The following is a 15,071-nucleotide window of genomic DNA, read 5'->3' as shown; positions in this document are numbered from 1 at the left end:
AAGTTTGGTTTCCTCCATCGCCAGGGAAACCCAAGCCTCCTGCTCGCTCTGTGGCTGCAGCCATTTTTGTTGGGATTTATTTATCTTCTATAATTGAAACTTTGTAGCCTTGAGCAGAGCCCAGGGCCGGCCAGAGCAGGCGGAAAGCTTGGCTTCCTCCATTGCCGGGGAAACCCAAGCCTCCTGCTCACTCCGTGGCTGCAGCCATCTTGGTTGGGTTAATTTGCATACTCACTCCTGATTGGCTGGTGGGTGTGGCTTGTGTATGTGGCGGGGGTACGGTAAATTTGCATATTGCTCTTTTATTAGATATGATTGTGCCTCGCTAGTGTGGCTCAGTGGTTGAGCATCATCCTATGAACAAGGAGGTCAGGGTTCGATTCCCTGTCAGGGCATATGCCCAGGTTTCAGGCTTCATCCCCAGTAGGGGGTGTGCAGGAGGCAGCTGATTAGTGATTCTCTCTCATCATCGATGTTTCTCTCTCTCTCCCTCTTCTTTCCTCTCTGAAATAATAAAATATATATATATATTAACATTATTGAGCCCTGGCTGGTGTATCTCAGTGGTTAGAGCATCCACCCATGCACTAAAGGGTCGAGGGTTTGAGTCCCAGTGAAGGGCACGTACACAGTTTACAGGTTTGATCTCTAGCCCTGGCCAGGGTGTGTGCAGGAGGCAAACAATTGATTTCTCTATCTCACATCGATGTTTCTCTCTCTCTGTTTCTCCCCTTCCTTCCACTGTCTAAAAATACCAATGGAAAAATATCCTCAGTTGAGGATTAACAACAACAAAAAATGCTATACCAGTATTAATTTCTTAGTTTTCATAAAGGTACTGTGGTTGTATAAGATGTTGACATGAGAGGAAGTTATCCAAGGGTATATTGGAAACTCACCATGCTATCTTTACATTCCTGTATGTATAAAATTATTTCAGAATAGTTTTTTAAAAACCCTACTCTGAGAAAGGGAAATAAAAGGTAAAAATCAATATGAAAATAGCCATCCTATCTAATAAAAGGGTAATATGCAAATTAACCATCACTCTGTCACAAAGATGGCAGTGCCCAAAGCCACAAAATGGCGGCGCCCAGTCCCTCAGCCCAGCCGGAGTCCCCCAGTCCTAGGGCGGGGGCAGAGTGGGGGGCGCTGAGAGCAGTCAGCGTGAGCGGCCTGGCGGAATGATTGCTTCATCGCTGTGGTGATGAGGCAAGGGTCCTACCCCAGCCACAGAGGGCCTCTGGGCCATGGAGAGCCTCTCAGCAGTGGGTGCGGAGCGGCCAGGCCCCACAGAGCAGAGAACCACGGGGAGTGGGCCTAAGCTGTCAGGGCTCCCGGATTGGAGAGGGTGCAGGTCGGGCTGAGGTACCCACCCCCTGTGCATGAATTTCATGCACTGGGCCTCTAGTGGTCCTATAAGAGTATAGGAAAGCTAAAGATACAAAGTTCTCAAATTATTTTTTCTTTCAAGGGCAGCACACCTAATAGCAGAACAGCACACCCATGGACAAGTATCATCAGCCTTTGAAAATTGTTATCATAAGAAGAGATCACTTTTTTCTCTGTTTAAGCCCTTACACATGTAGCTTCTGGTGGCTGATTTCAAATTCAAAGATCTGTTATATTTGCACGTAATTTGCATTTCACCAACATTTAATACTCATTTTTCTTTTGATTGTAGAACCCCATACCGGGTTTCATGTTGCTTTTAAAATGCTGGATGCAGATGGTAATGAGATGGTTGAGAAAAAGGAATTTTTTAAGGTAAGTAGATTCTAGTTATTTTTGGTGTATCATAAACCACCTGGATAATTGTGTGTTAATAATTTTACCATTTTCATAAAAATTAAAATTATATTCGCTGCTGATATATCAGATGTCGGAAATCATTTATGTATTAAAAATAATAAATTTTCTGTATTACAACTTGAGGAAATAGTCAAGGAACAGCATAAGATTCCAAAAAGAAATGAGCTGAAGCATCTACATTTTTTAGATTCTGTTTTTACAATTTTAGCAAATGATAATCCTATCTAATAAAAGAGTAATATGCAAATTAACCATCACTCTGCTACACCCACAAGCCACGCCCACCAGCCAATCAGGAGAAAGTATGCAAATTAACCCAACCAAGATGGTTGTGGCCACGGAGAGAGCAGGAGGCTTGGGTTTTCCCGGCAATGGAGGAAGCCAAGCTTTTCACACACCCTGGCAGGCCCAGACCTCCACTCAAGAATACAAAGTTTCAATTATAGAAGATAAATAAATCCCAACAAAAATGGCGGCAGCCACGGAGCTGGAGAGAGTAGGAGGCTTGAGTTGCCCCCGGCAATGGAGGAAACCAAGCTTCCACAGCCTTGGCCTGCCTTGGCCTCCTCCGCTCAAGACTACAAAGTTTCAATTATAGAAGATAAATAAATAACAACAAAAATGGCTGCGGCCATGGAGCAAGCAGGAGGCTTGGCTCCGCTAAAGGCTATAAAGTTTCAGTTATAGAAGATAAATAAATACCAGATACCAGGGCCTCCACTTGGGTTGCTGGGGGACATGGCTGGCCTGCAAACCACCACAGGCCCCTCACCCAGGCTGCCCCACGCCCCAAGGGAACCCCCACCCTGATCCGGGACACCCTTCAGGGCAAACCAGCTGGCCCCCACCTGTGCACCAGGCCTCTATCCTATCTAATAAAAGAGTAATATGCAAATTGACCATCACTCCAACACACGAGATGGCTGCCCCCATATGGTCAAAGATGGCTGCCCCATTGTGGGCATAAGATGGCCAGCAGGGGAGGACAGTTGGGAGAGACCAGGCCTGCAAGGGAGGGCAGTTGTGGGCAATCAGGCCAGCAGGGGAGGGCAGTTGGAAGGGACCAGACCTACAAGGGAGGGCAGTTGGGGACGATCAAGCCTACAGGGGAGGGCAGTTAGGAGTGACCAGGCTGTCAGAGGAGGGAAGTTGGGGGTGACCGGGCCTGCAGGGTAGGGCAGTTGGGGGGGGACCCATGCCTGCAGGGGAGTGCAGTTAGGGGCAAACAGGCTGGCAGGGGAGCAGTTAGGCATCAGTCAGGCTGGCAGGGGAGTGGTTAGGGGGTGATCAGGCTGGCAGGCAGGAGCGGTTAGGGGCAATCAGGAAGGCAGGCAGGCAAGCAGTCCTGGATTGTGAGAGGGATATCCGACTGCCCGTTTAGGCCCGATCCTACCAGGCAGGATCGGGCCTAAATGGGCAGTCGGACATCCTTCGAGGGGTCCCAGATTGGAGAGTGTGCAGGCTGGGCTGAGGGACACACATCCCCCCCCATGCACAAATTTCGTGCACCGGACCTCTAGTACAATATAAAGGGCTTTCTGGGTCTGTTAAAAATTATTCTTACACTTCCCCCCAAAGAAAGAGATACGAAAAACAAAAATTTAGATCTTCATAAAAAATAGGGAGAAATGGGCCCGACCAGTGTGCATCAGCAGTTGAGCGTCCGCCTAAGAACTAGGAGGTCCTGGTTTGATTCTTGGTCAGGGCACATGCCCGGGTTGCAGGCTCGATCCCCAGTGTGAGGCATGCAGGAGGCAGCCAATCAATGATTCTCTCTCATCGATGTTTCTATCTACTCCTCTCCCTTTATCTCTGAAATCAATAAAAATATATTAAAAATAAGAAATAAAGTCTCCATTGTCTGGTATAAGTATTGCTGCTCCACCTTTTTTTTTTCCATTTTCATTTTCATAAAATATCTTTGTTTATTCCTTCAGTTTCAGTCTGTGTGCATCTTTTGATCTGAAATGAGTCTCTTGCACACAGCACGTGTAAGGGCCATTAGGCTACCATATGTCTTTTTATTGGAGTATTTAATTTGTTTTCGAATTAAAGTAATTGATAGATATGTGTTTATTGCCATTTTATTGTTTTTTTATCTTTTTCTTCTTAAAGAAGACACTTTAACATTCCTTGTAATACTGGTTTGGTAGTGCTGAACTCCTTTAGCTTTTTCTTGTCTGGGAAGCTTATCTGTTCTTAGATTCAAACAATGGCCTTGCTGGATAGAGTAATTTGGTTGTAGGTCCTTTCTTTCCATTGGAATATTTCATGCCAATCCCTTCTGGTCTGCAAAATTTCTGTTGATAAATCAACAGTCTTATGGGAGCACCCTTGCAGGTAACTGCTTTATTCTTGATGCTAAGAATTTGTTTTTAACCTTTGGAATTTTAATTATGATGTGTCTTGCTGTGGGCATCTTTGGGTTGATCTTGTTTGGGACTCTTTGTGCTTCCTGGACTGGTATGCCTATTTCCTTCTCCAGGTTAGAGAAGTTTTCCATCAGTTTTTCAAATAGATTTTCAGCCCTAGCTGGTTTTGCTCATTGGTTAGAGCATCAGCCCACGAACCAAAATGTCACATGTTCGATTCCCGGTCAAGAGCACATACCTAGGGGATTGCAGGCTCAATCCCCGGCCCTGGTTGGGATGTGTGCAGAAGGCAACCAATCGATATGTTTCTCTCACATCACTGTTTCTTTCTCTTTCTCTCTCTCTCTCTCTCTCTCTCTCTCTCTCTCTCTCTCTCTCTTTCTCTCTCTTTCTCTCCCCTTTTCTCCCTCCCTCCCTCCTTCCCTCTCTCTCTTCCTGTCCTTCAGCTCCTCCCCCTCCTCCCTCCCTCCCACTCTAAAAAATCAATGGAAAAAATATCCTCAGTAAAGATTATATATATATATATATTTGCAATTCCTTGCTCTCTCTTTTATCCTTCCCACACCCCTATGATGTGAATGTTGGTACACTTGAGGTTAAACCAAAGGCTCCTTACAATCTTCTCAGTTTTTGGATTCTTTTTTCTTTTTGCTGTTCTAATTGGATACTTTCTGATTTTATATCTCTCAAATATCTTATTTTATTCTCTGCTTCATATATTCTACTGTTGATTCCCTTTAATGTATTCTTCATTACATGGGCTCTGTGTGGGGAGGGTTCAACAAAGGAACAATGGCTAGCACTTCCATCCAAGAGAAAGTTTCCCCTCCAGCCAGAAAATTCAGTTCCTTCCTGTATGTCCCCATATGGCACCTTTCAAACTGCCCCAACTTTGGAGCTCAGAGAGAGTGAATCAGAATAAGTCCACTGGGCCTTTAAGAAGAACACCTGGGCCTCTAGCAGCCTTCTGTCTCACTCTGCCATAATCCCCACTGGTTTTCACAGCCAGAAGTTAAGGGAACTTCTCCTGCTGGCACTGGAACCCTGGGTTGGAGGGCCTGGTGTGGGGCTGGGACCCTTGCTCCTCAGGGGGACCTCTGCAGCCAAGGTATGCCTCCCAATTTTTATCTGCCACACGTGGGTGTGGGACAAGTCCTTCCACTTCTCCACCCCTTCTGTCAGTGCATGTGGCTTCTTCGTAGTTACAGGACTTCTGTTCAGATAGATTAAGGTGGTTCTGTAGGTTAGTTGTAACTTTGATGGTTTTATAATTTAGTTTTAACTTTGATGTGGTTCTGGGAGGATGAAGATCAGCCTACTAAGCCTATAAAAGGTTCTTTTTGCTCATCTTAGAAACAACACTAAACATGATAGCCCATGGACCATGTCAATTTAAAATAACAGAATGGAGGATAAAAAAACATGTTTACATTAATTATTTCAAAAATTATTCACTTCTATGGTCATTATATTAGGAAACCTAAGTATGAAGCATCTTGTATTTGAAATTTTATTGGAGAAACCAAACAGTTCTTTTATTGGGGTGAGGTTGGTTTCAGGTGTACCTCTGAATAACCTTAGTACTGAAAATACAGAAGTGATTTGAACAGCAAATGAAAAAGTAATGATGAAATATCCTACCTAATAAAAGAGTAATGTGCAAATTAACCATCACTCCGCTACATCCACCAGCCACGCCCACCAGCCAATCAGAGCGAGTATGCAAATAAACCCAACCAAGATAGCTACAGCCACAGAGAGCAGGAGGGAGGCTTGGATTTCCCAGGCAACGGAGGAAGCCAAGCTTTCTGCCTGCCCTTGCTGGCCTAAGCCTCCATTCAAGACTACAAAGTTTCAATTATAGAAGGTAAACAAATCCAAACAGAAATGGCGGCAGCCACGGAGCTGGAAAGAGCGGGAGGCTAGGGTTGCCCCAGGCAATGGAAGAAGCAAAGCTTTCCGCACACCCTGGCCGGCCCAGGGCTCCACTTAAGGCTACAAAGTTTCAATTATAGAAGGATAATAAACTCCAACAGAAATGGCTGCCGGCCACGGAGCGAGCAGGAGGCTTGGCTCCACTCCAGGCTACAAAGTTTCAATTGTAGAAGGTAAATAAATTCCAGATACCAGGGCCTCCGCTTGGGTCGCCAGGGGGCATGGCTGGCCTGCAAACTACCACAGGCCCCTCGCTCAGGCCACCCCACGCCCCAAGGGAACCCCCACCCTGATCCAGGACACCCTTCAGGGCAAACCAGCTGGCCCCCACCTGTGCACCAGGCCTCTATCCTATCTAATAAAAGAGTAATATGCAGATTGATCATCACTCCAACACACAATATGGCTGCCCCCATGTGGTCAAAGATCCTGCCCCCATGTGGACACAAGATGGCCAGCAGGGGAGGGCAGTTCGGAGGCACCAGGCCTGCAAGGGAGGGCAGTTGAGAGGGACCAGGCCTGCAAGGGAGGGCAGTTGGAGGCGATCAACCCTGCAGGGGAGGGCAGCTAGGGGTGACCAGGCCAGCAGAGGAGGGAAGTTGGGGGCAAACAGGCTGGCAGGGGAGTGGTTAGGGGGTAATCAGGCTGGCAGGCAGAAGCGGTTAGGGGCAATCAGGAAAGCAGGCAGGTGAGCAGTTGGGAGCCAGCAGTCCTGGATTGTATGAGGGATGTCTGATTGCCCATTTAGGCCCGATCCCAACGGGCAATCGGACATCCCTTGAGTGGTCCCAGATTGGAGAGGGTGCAGGCTGGGCTGAGGGACACCCCCCACCTCCGTGCATGAATTTCGTGCACCGGGCCTCTAGTATTAAAATAAAGTCTTGTGAAATAGTCCTAAAATATAAATTGCTTCACTTTGTTACTTTGGTGTTTTGTGGTACAGTCATATTTTATTCTTAACCAGATCTAGAAACTGTATTGGCAAATGTATTGCTTAATTCTTTACCCCAAGAACAAGTAAATTAGCAACTATCTGTATAAGCTGTTCCCTGTCAGATACTAACACTGACAGTGATCAAAGCTAGTAATAGTTAATAATTTTAATCTTTACCTTGATAGATGGCACACTTGCTTATTTTGGATAAGTGCTAGGGTTTTAGTTTAATTTCTTTAAACAATAGATTGATAAGTCTTTTTACTAGTGTAAATTTCTCCTTGGTGGCCCTTTATTTCATATTATTCCATCCTGGCAGGAAGGACTGTGCTCTTCACATAGGTTAAAGTCTGCCATACGGAATGCAACCCATGGAACTATTTTTTAATAAATACAAAAATCTTCAGTAAAATGTTTTCTTCTTGATTTCAGAATAGTGTTTTTGTGTCAGAATTTAAACTATCATGGTCTACAAACAAAAATAAGTTAAATTAACCCTACATACTTTTCTCCATTTTCAGCCTGAAATTGAAAATAGAGATCAATATAAATTTTGTCAATGTGGCAGTTCTTTTTTAGATATTCAGAATTTGTATTTGGTGAATGTGTCCTCCTGCTTCTTCTACCACCTGTATCTAACCAGTTCATCTTCTTGCTGTCTGTCTTACAGAGCACCCCTGTTTCTGCCAGAAACTTGGCTCTTCTCTCTGCCTAAAATATCCTTTCCCCATAGGGAGCTTTCAGTCATTCAGATCGCAGCCCAAATGCCATGTCCACAGAGAACTACCCAGAATGAGTCTAAGAGCAACCTCTCCCCAGCAGCCCTGACTCCTGTTACCCTTCTTTCTTTTCTTTTATTCTAGTCGTAGCACTCAATATTATCTGAAATTTCTTATTTATTTGTTCACTTGTTTTGTTATCTCTAGCCCATTAGAACATAATTTCAGTGAGAGCGAGGACATTATCTTTCTTAGCCACTATATTCCCAACTTAGAACAGAACTTTGGTTACATAATAGGTACCTAGTACATTGCTATCATGAGTCCTTGTCATGTATAGCCACTTTAGAAAGTTCTTAATATACCAGAGAGACCTCCTTAGTACACATAACTGGTATTAAGTGTTCATGATCTTTCTAATGGAGCTATTACTACAGAACTAACTATGCAGTACTGTAATCTTCACAGTACACTAGAACGTTCTATAACCCTCTCCCTGAGTCTAAACTGAAATGTTTTAGGGAAGACTTTGACATGACAAGCCTTATCTGGCACTAAACCCATTGGATAGATTTCAGGACAGGCCCTTGTTCTAAATTCCATACCATGTTATAATAAGCCAATCCTATGTGATAAAAGCCTAATATGAAAATTGTCCCCTCTACCTAGCTAGCCGCTAGGAACCCTACCATGCACTAATTTCGTGCACTGGACCTCTAGTATTACAATAAGTAAGCCTCCCAAAAAATTCCTATTTCTATGAACTAATCCTATTTGCTATTTTTGTTTTATTTATTTTTAACTATTTGACAATGACTATATGAAGATTATAGCAACTATATTAAATCTCTTGTAATAGAAGGAAAATGAGTTTGAATTTTCATTTAAAATGTATATTATTTTATGAATAATGTATTTTATTTTTAAAATTGTTATATATATGATAAATTTGGACCTATTTTCAGTACTTGACGCAGCAAAAAAAAAGGATCCAGAAAAAATGAAACCTGTGTAAACTGTTGGTGGGATTGTAAATTGGTATAGCCACTATGGAACACAGTATGGAGGTACCTCCTAAAATAAGAGATAGAACTACATACAACCCAGCAATTTCACTTCTGGGTATTTAACTGAAGAAATTCAGAACACCAATTTAAAAAGACTTATGTGTTCCTACGTTCACTGCAGAATTATTTACAGTAGCCAAGATATGGAAGCAACCTAAGTGTCCATCACTAGATGATAGTTTAAAAAAGATATGGTACATATGTAGAGTTAACTATTTAAAAATATTCAGCCTTTAAAAAAAGAATGAAATCTTGCTATTTTTGACCACATGGATGGACGTGAAGGGTATTATGCTAAATAAGTCAGACAGAGAAAGACAAATACCATATGATTTCACTTATATGGGGAATATTAAAAAAAAATAAAACAAATGAACAAACAAGACATAGCAGACTTAGATACAGAGACAAACTGCTGGTTGCCAGAGGGATGGGGGTGGGAGGTGGGCAAAATAGTTAAAGGGAATTAAGGGATACAAACTTCCTGTTACAAAATAAATAAATTATGAGGAAGTAACTAACAGCATAGAGAATATAGTCAGTAATACTGTAATAACTTTATAAGGTGACAGAAGATAACTAGACTTACCATGGTAAACACTTTTTAATGTGTATAAATATTGATTCACTGTGTTGTACACCTGAAACTAATACGTACAATATTGGAAGTGAATTATACTTTAGTTAAAAAAAAAAAGAGGATCCATATTACTAATATTAGGAATGAAAAGGAGATAACACCATTAGGAAGAAATGTTGCATATTGAACTTGACACTATACTATTTGATTGTCACCTTTAAAAAAAAGGATAAAACAAGTGTAAAGCTTTTCAACTCTTTTCCCTAAAATAAGTATACGGTATATTGAAAAGTTTGAAAGATATAGAGATCCAGAGATAAACTACTTGCCTTAATTAAATGTAGTAGAATCAGCAGAATCTGAGATAATTAATTTGGAATTTAGCTGTAGCAATTTTTAAACTATTAACAAAAAAAAAAAAAAAATAGCCTAGCCCTGGCCAGTTTATTCAGTAGTTAGAGCGAATAAACCTGGAGACCGAAGAGTCACAGTTTTGATTCCCAGTCAAGGGTTCATATCTCGGTTGCAGGTTCAATTCCCAGCCCCGGTCGGAGCGCGAGTGGGAGACAACCAATCAATGTGTCTCTCTCACATTTATGTTTCTCTCTCTCTCTCTCTCTCTCTCTCTCTCTCTCTCTCTCTCTCTCCTCTCTCTCTCTCTCTCTCTCTCTCTCACTTTCACTTTCACTTTCTCTTTCTCTCCCCCCCCTCTCCCTCCCCCTACTCCCTTCTGCTTTCTCTCAAAATCAGTGGATTTAAAAAAAAAATTAGGACAAAATGGACAAATTCCTAGAAATATACAATTTTCCAAAACTGAGTCAGGAAGAATCAGAAATCTTGAATAGGCCAATAACAACTGATGAAATAGAAGGAGCAATTTAAAAACTCCCAACAAATAAAAGCCCTGGCTTCACAGAGGAGTTTTACCAAACATTCAAAGAAGAACTAACACCTATACACCTGTATTTCTCAAACTATTCCAAAAACTCCAGGAGGAAGGAACAGTTCCAAGCTCTTTTTATGAGACCAGCATCATCCTAATTCCAAAACCAGGTAAAAACACTACAAAGAAAGAGAATTACAGGCCAGTATCCATGATGAACATAGATGCCAAAATCCTCAAAAAAAAATATTAGCAAATCGGATCCAGCAATATATTAACAAAGTCATACACCATGACCAAATGGAATTTATTCCAGGGATGCAAGGCTGGTACAATATTCACAAATCAATAAAGGTGATACAGCACATAAACAAATTGAAAAACAAAAATTGCATGACCATATCATTAGGTACATAAAAAGCATATGACAAAATCCAACACACATTTTTGATAAAAACTCTCAGCAAAGTGGGAATAGAGGGATCATATCTCTACATAATAAAGGCCATATATGACAAATCTACAACCAACATCATACTCAGTGGGCAAAAACTAAAGCAATTCCCCTAAGAAGAGCAACAAGACAGGGATGTCTGCTTTCACCACTCTTACTCAACACAGTACGGGAAGTCCTAGCCACGGCAGCTAGACAAGAAGAAGCAATAAAAGGCAGCCAAATTGAAAAGGAGGAAGTAAAACTCATTATTCGTAGATGACATGATATTGTATATAGAAAACTCTATAAAGACTCCACCCAAAAAACTAGATTTAATAAATGAATTTGGCAATATAGCAGGATACAAAATTAACATCCAGGAATCTATAGCTTTTTACTTGTATTTTTATTGATTTCAGAGGAAGGAAGGGGGAGAGAGAGAGAGAAACATAAATGATGAGAGAGAACCATTGTTTGGCTGCCTCCTGCACATCCTGCCTGGGGAGCAAGCCCTCAGTGCAGGCATATACTCTTAACTGGGAATCGTACTGTAACCTCATAGTTCATAGGCTGATGCTCAACCACTGAACCACACCAGCTGCTCTTGATGGCATTTTTATACACCAATAATGAATTTTCAAAAAGAGAAATTGAAAAAACAATACATTTACCATTGCAACAAAAAAATTAAGTTACTTAGGAATAAGCTTAACCAAGGAGATAAAAAGACTTAAACTCAGAAAACTACAGGACATTAAAGAAAGAGAAAGAGGAAGATGTAAACAAGTGGAAAAATATACCGTGTACATGGATTGGTAGAATCAACATCATTAAAATGTCCATAGTGCCGAAGCAATCTACATATTCAATGCAATCCCTATTAAAACAGTTCTAGAGCAAATATTCCAAAAAGTTATATGGAACCAAAAAAGACCTGAAATAGCCACAGCAATCCTGAGAAAGAACAAAGTTGGAGGGATCACAATACCAGATATAATGTTATACTACAAAGCCACCATAATCAAAACAGCCTGGTACTGGCACAAGACCAGACATATAGACCAATGGAACAGAACAGAGAACCCAGAAATCGGCCCAAGCCATTATGAACAACTAATATTTGACAAAGGAGGCAAGAACATACAGTGGAGTCAAGACAGTCTCTTCAGTAAGTGGTGTTGAGAAAATTGGACAGATACATGCAAAAAAAATGAAACTAGACCACCAACTTGCACTTTGAACAAGAATAAACTCAAAATGGATAAAAGACTTTAATGTAAATCGGGAAACCATAAAAATCCTAGAAGAAACGAAAGGCAGCAAAATCTCAGACATCTCTCATGGCAATATGTTTATGGATACATCTCCTAGGGCAGAGGAAACTAAGGAGAAAATTAACAAATGGGACTACATCAAAGTAAAAACTTTGCACAGTAAAAGAAATCAACAAAATGTAAAGGGAGAACATATTTGGCAATGATACATCTGATAAAGGGTGAATATCTAAAATATATAAGAAACTCATACAACTTAACAAAAGAAAGACAACCAATGCAATTTTAAAATGGGCAAATGACCTAAAGAGACACTTCTCCAAAGCAGACATACAGACCGCCAAGAGACATGAAAAAATGCTCAAAGTCACTGATCATCAGAGAGATGCAAATTAAAATGACAATGAGGTATCACTTCACACCTGTCAGAATGGCTATCATCAACAAATGACAAGTGCTAGTGAGGATGGGGAGAAAAGGGAATCCTAGTACACTGCTGGTGAGAATGCAGACTGGTGCAGCCACTGTGGAAAACAGTATGGAGTTTCCTAAAGGAATTAAAAATGGAATTGCCAGTTGACCCAATGATTCCACTTCTGGGAATATATCCTAAGAAACCTGAAACACCAATCAGAAAGAATGTTTGCACCCCTGTGCTCATTAGCAGCACTATTTACAGTAGCTAAGATCTGGAAACAGCCCATGTGCCCATCAGCAGATGAGTGGATAAAAAAAAAGCTGTGGTACATTACCCCATGGAATACTGCAGTAAAAAGAACATCTCTTGCCCTTTGAGACTGCATGGAAGGACCTGGAGAGTATTATGCTAAGCAAAATAAGCCAGTCAGATAAAGACAAGTATTATATGATCTCACTCATATGTACAATCTAATGAACAAAATAGATCCAGAGACACAGAAGCATAAAACAGCCTGTGGAATCTCAGAGGGAAGGCGGGGAAGGGTGGGTGGGTGGGAAGAGATCAACCAAAGAACTTGTATGCATATATGCATAACCCATGGACACAGACAATAGGGTGATGAAGGCCTGGGATGGGGGGCAAGGACAGGCTAGAAGAGGTCAATGGGGAGAAAAATGGGACATATGTAGTACTTTCAACAATAAAGATTTAGTTTTTTTAAAAGTAGCCTAGAAAGAAATGGGTGACGGTTCATTTCTTAATTGATTTAAATTCATAGTTTGAGATTTTGTCTACATTTAATTTTTTTTTAACTTTTCTTTTTATTTGCTTTCCACATGAGGATTGGTACAAATGACTCTGAAAGGTAGGTTTTTTAATGTGCTCAGTCTCAGAGTACTGTAACCAATTTATAATTGGTAGAAATGTAGGCCTTTAAATAATTTTAATGCTTTAAAATGTATAAAGAGAAAAGGGACAACATATATATATTGTAAGTAGCTTTTTAAGAGTTATGTACTTGAAAATGTTGCCGTAAACTATCAATAATACAGAAAGTTATGAATAAAAATTTTCTTAATGAATGAGGGTAATCAGAATCTACACTAATAAAAGAGAAACATGCAAATTGACCATCACTCCGCTACACCCACCAGCCAATCAGGAGGGAATATGCAAATTAGAAGTACAAAGATGGCGGCTGCACAGCTGCTCCAGGCATGGAGTGGCCGGGCAAGGCAGGATGCCTGCTATGAGAGGGAGGGCGGGGGGTGAAGGAATTTACAGGAGCGGCACTCTGGCCACAGTGAAGACGAAGACTGCTGACTCCGGCCAGAGTGAAGGCCTGGGTTCCAGGTGCCAGAGGAAAACAGGTGCTGGAAGCCAAGGGAAGGAAGGCCTATTGCACGAATCTCTTCGTGCAATGGGCCTCTAGTATGTATATATTAAGTAAGCTGGCTTTCTTTGAGAGAAAAAAAATGATCCAAATTGTAATAATAATGTTAATTCTTGCATATCTGATTCTTACATGATTCTTACATGATCTGAGAAAAAACATAACATTAGGAGTTAATAAAATAAAAAGAATTTCAGTTACTATTTAACAAATACCTAATATATATTTTATAATAAAAACATGGCATCTGTTTTTTAGGTTGTTTTGAAAAATCCAGTAGACACACATCTAAATTCATGTTTGCCATCTTTTTAGCTTCAGAAGATCATAAGTAAACAGGATGACTTGAAGACAATAACTAATGAAACAGAATGCCAGGTATGTACAGATAATGTAAACATTTCCGAACAGATTGGCATTATATTAGTTTCTCTATTCTGTTTGTTCAAATAAGTATTCAAAAATACTTGGGAAAATTATTAGTAATTTATTTTTTCTAAATATTTTAAGTAGATGTGCTACATTCATATGGTGTAGATTTGATAAGGTTCATAAGAGTATATATATATATATATATATATGATAGAATTTTTCTCCCAGTCACCACTTCTCCCTAAGCCAGTGATGGGCAACCTTTTGAGCTTGGTGTGTCAAACTTCGCCAAAAAATTGAGCATAACTCGGGTAGTGTGTCACTTTGAGGAAAAAACATTATTTTGCAAATGTTTCATCCTCAGGAGCAGCAAATGTTTCATCCTCGGCATGCGGCCGCCTCAGCGGCCGCGTGTAATCAGAAATGGCTACGCGTGTCATAGGTTCGCCATCACTGCCCTAAGCAATGTGTTCTATCAGTTTGCCGTGTATTCTTCCAGGGGTATTTTATGCATATAAATAATTAATTATATCTATATATCTTTTTTCCATGTTTATATAAGCAGTAGCATGCATACTATATACATTGTTTCCCACTCTTTCGTTTTTCCTTAATATAGCTTAACATTGGGGGGGAAAGTGAAGCAGGACGTATTTAGTACTTTCAACAATAAAGATTTAATATTTTTTAAAAGTAGCTGAGTATCTTATTCTTTCTTATGGCTCCATAGTACTTTGATGTACCAATTTATGTAATCATTCCTCTTTTGAAAGATGTTTAAATATATCCAGTCTTTTGAAATTACAAATAATGCTACAGTTAATAATTCTGTAATTACCGTACTTTCCGGCGTATAAGACGACTGGGCATATA

At 40.7% G+C, this 15,071-nt stretch overlaps 1 protein-coding gene across 4 annotated transcripts in view; it reads left to right on the top strand.

Moving 5' to 3' along the window:
• The window catches only part of MICU2 (mitochondrial calcium uptake 2), a 108,488-nt gene that overhangs the window by 74,568 nt on the left and 18,849 nt on the right, over positions 1 to 15,071 (top strand). For all 4 annotated transcript variants that reach the window (XR_013813657.1, XM_079774096.1, XM_079774095.1 and 1 more), the window contains exons 6-7: positions 1,685 to 1,767; positions 14,142 to 14,204. Coding sequence is in view for 3 of the 4 variants with exons in the window: in XM_079774096.1 (XP_079630222.1) it covers positions 1,685 to 1,767; positions 14,142 to 14,204 (146 nt within the window). In the remaining variant the exon portion in view is untranslated. The remainder of the gene's footprint in view (positions 1 to 1,684; positions 1,768 to 14,141; positions 14,205 to 15,071) is intronic.

The sequence above is a fragment of the Cnephaeus nilssonii genome, assembly GCF_951640355.1.
Source record: "Cnephaeus nilssonii genome assembly, chromosome: 6".
Classification (NCBI taxonomy): domain Eukaryota; kingdom Metazoa; phylum Chordata; class Mammalia; order Chiroptera; family Vespertilionidae; genus Cnephaeus; species Cnephaeus nilssonii.
The sequence above is the reverse complement of the archived record's forward strand: the minus strand, read 5'-3'. Positions and strand labels throughout refer to the sequence as shown.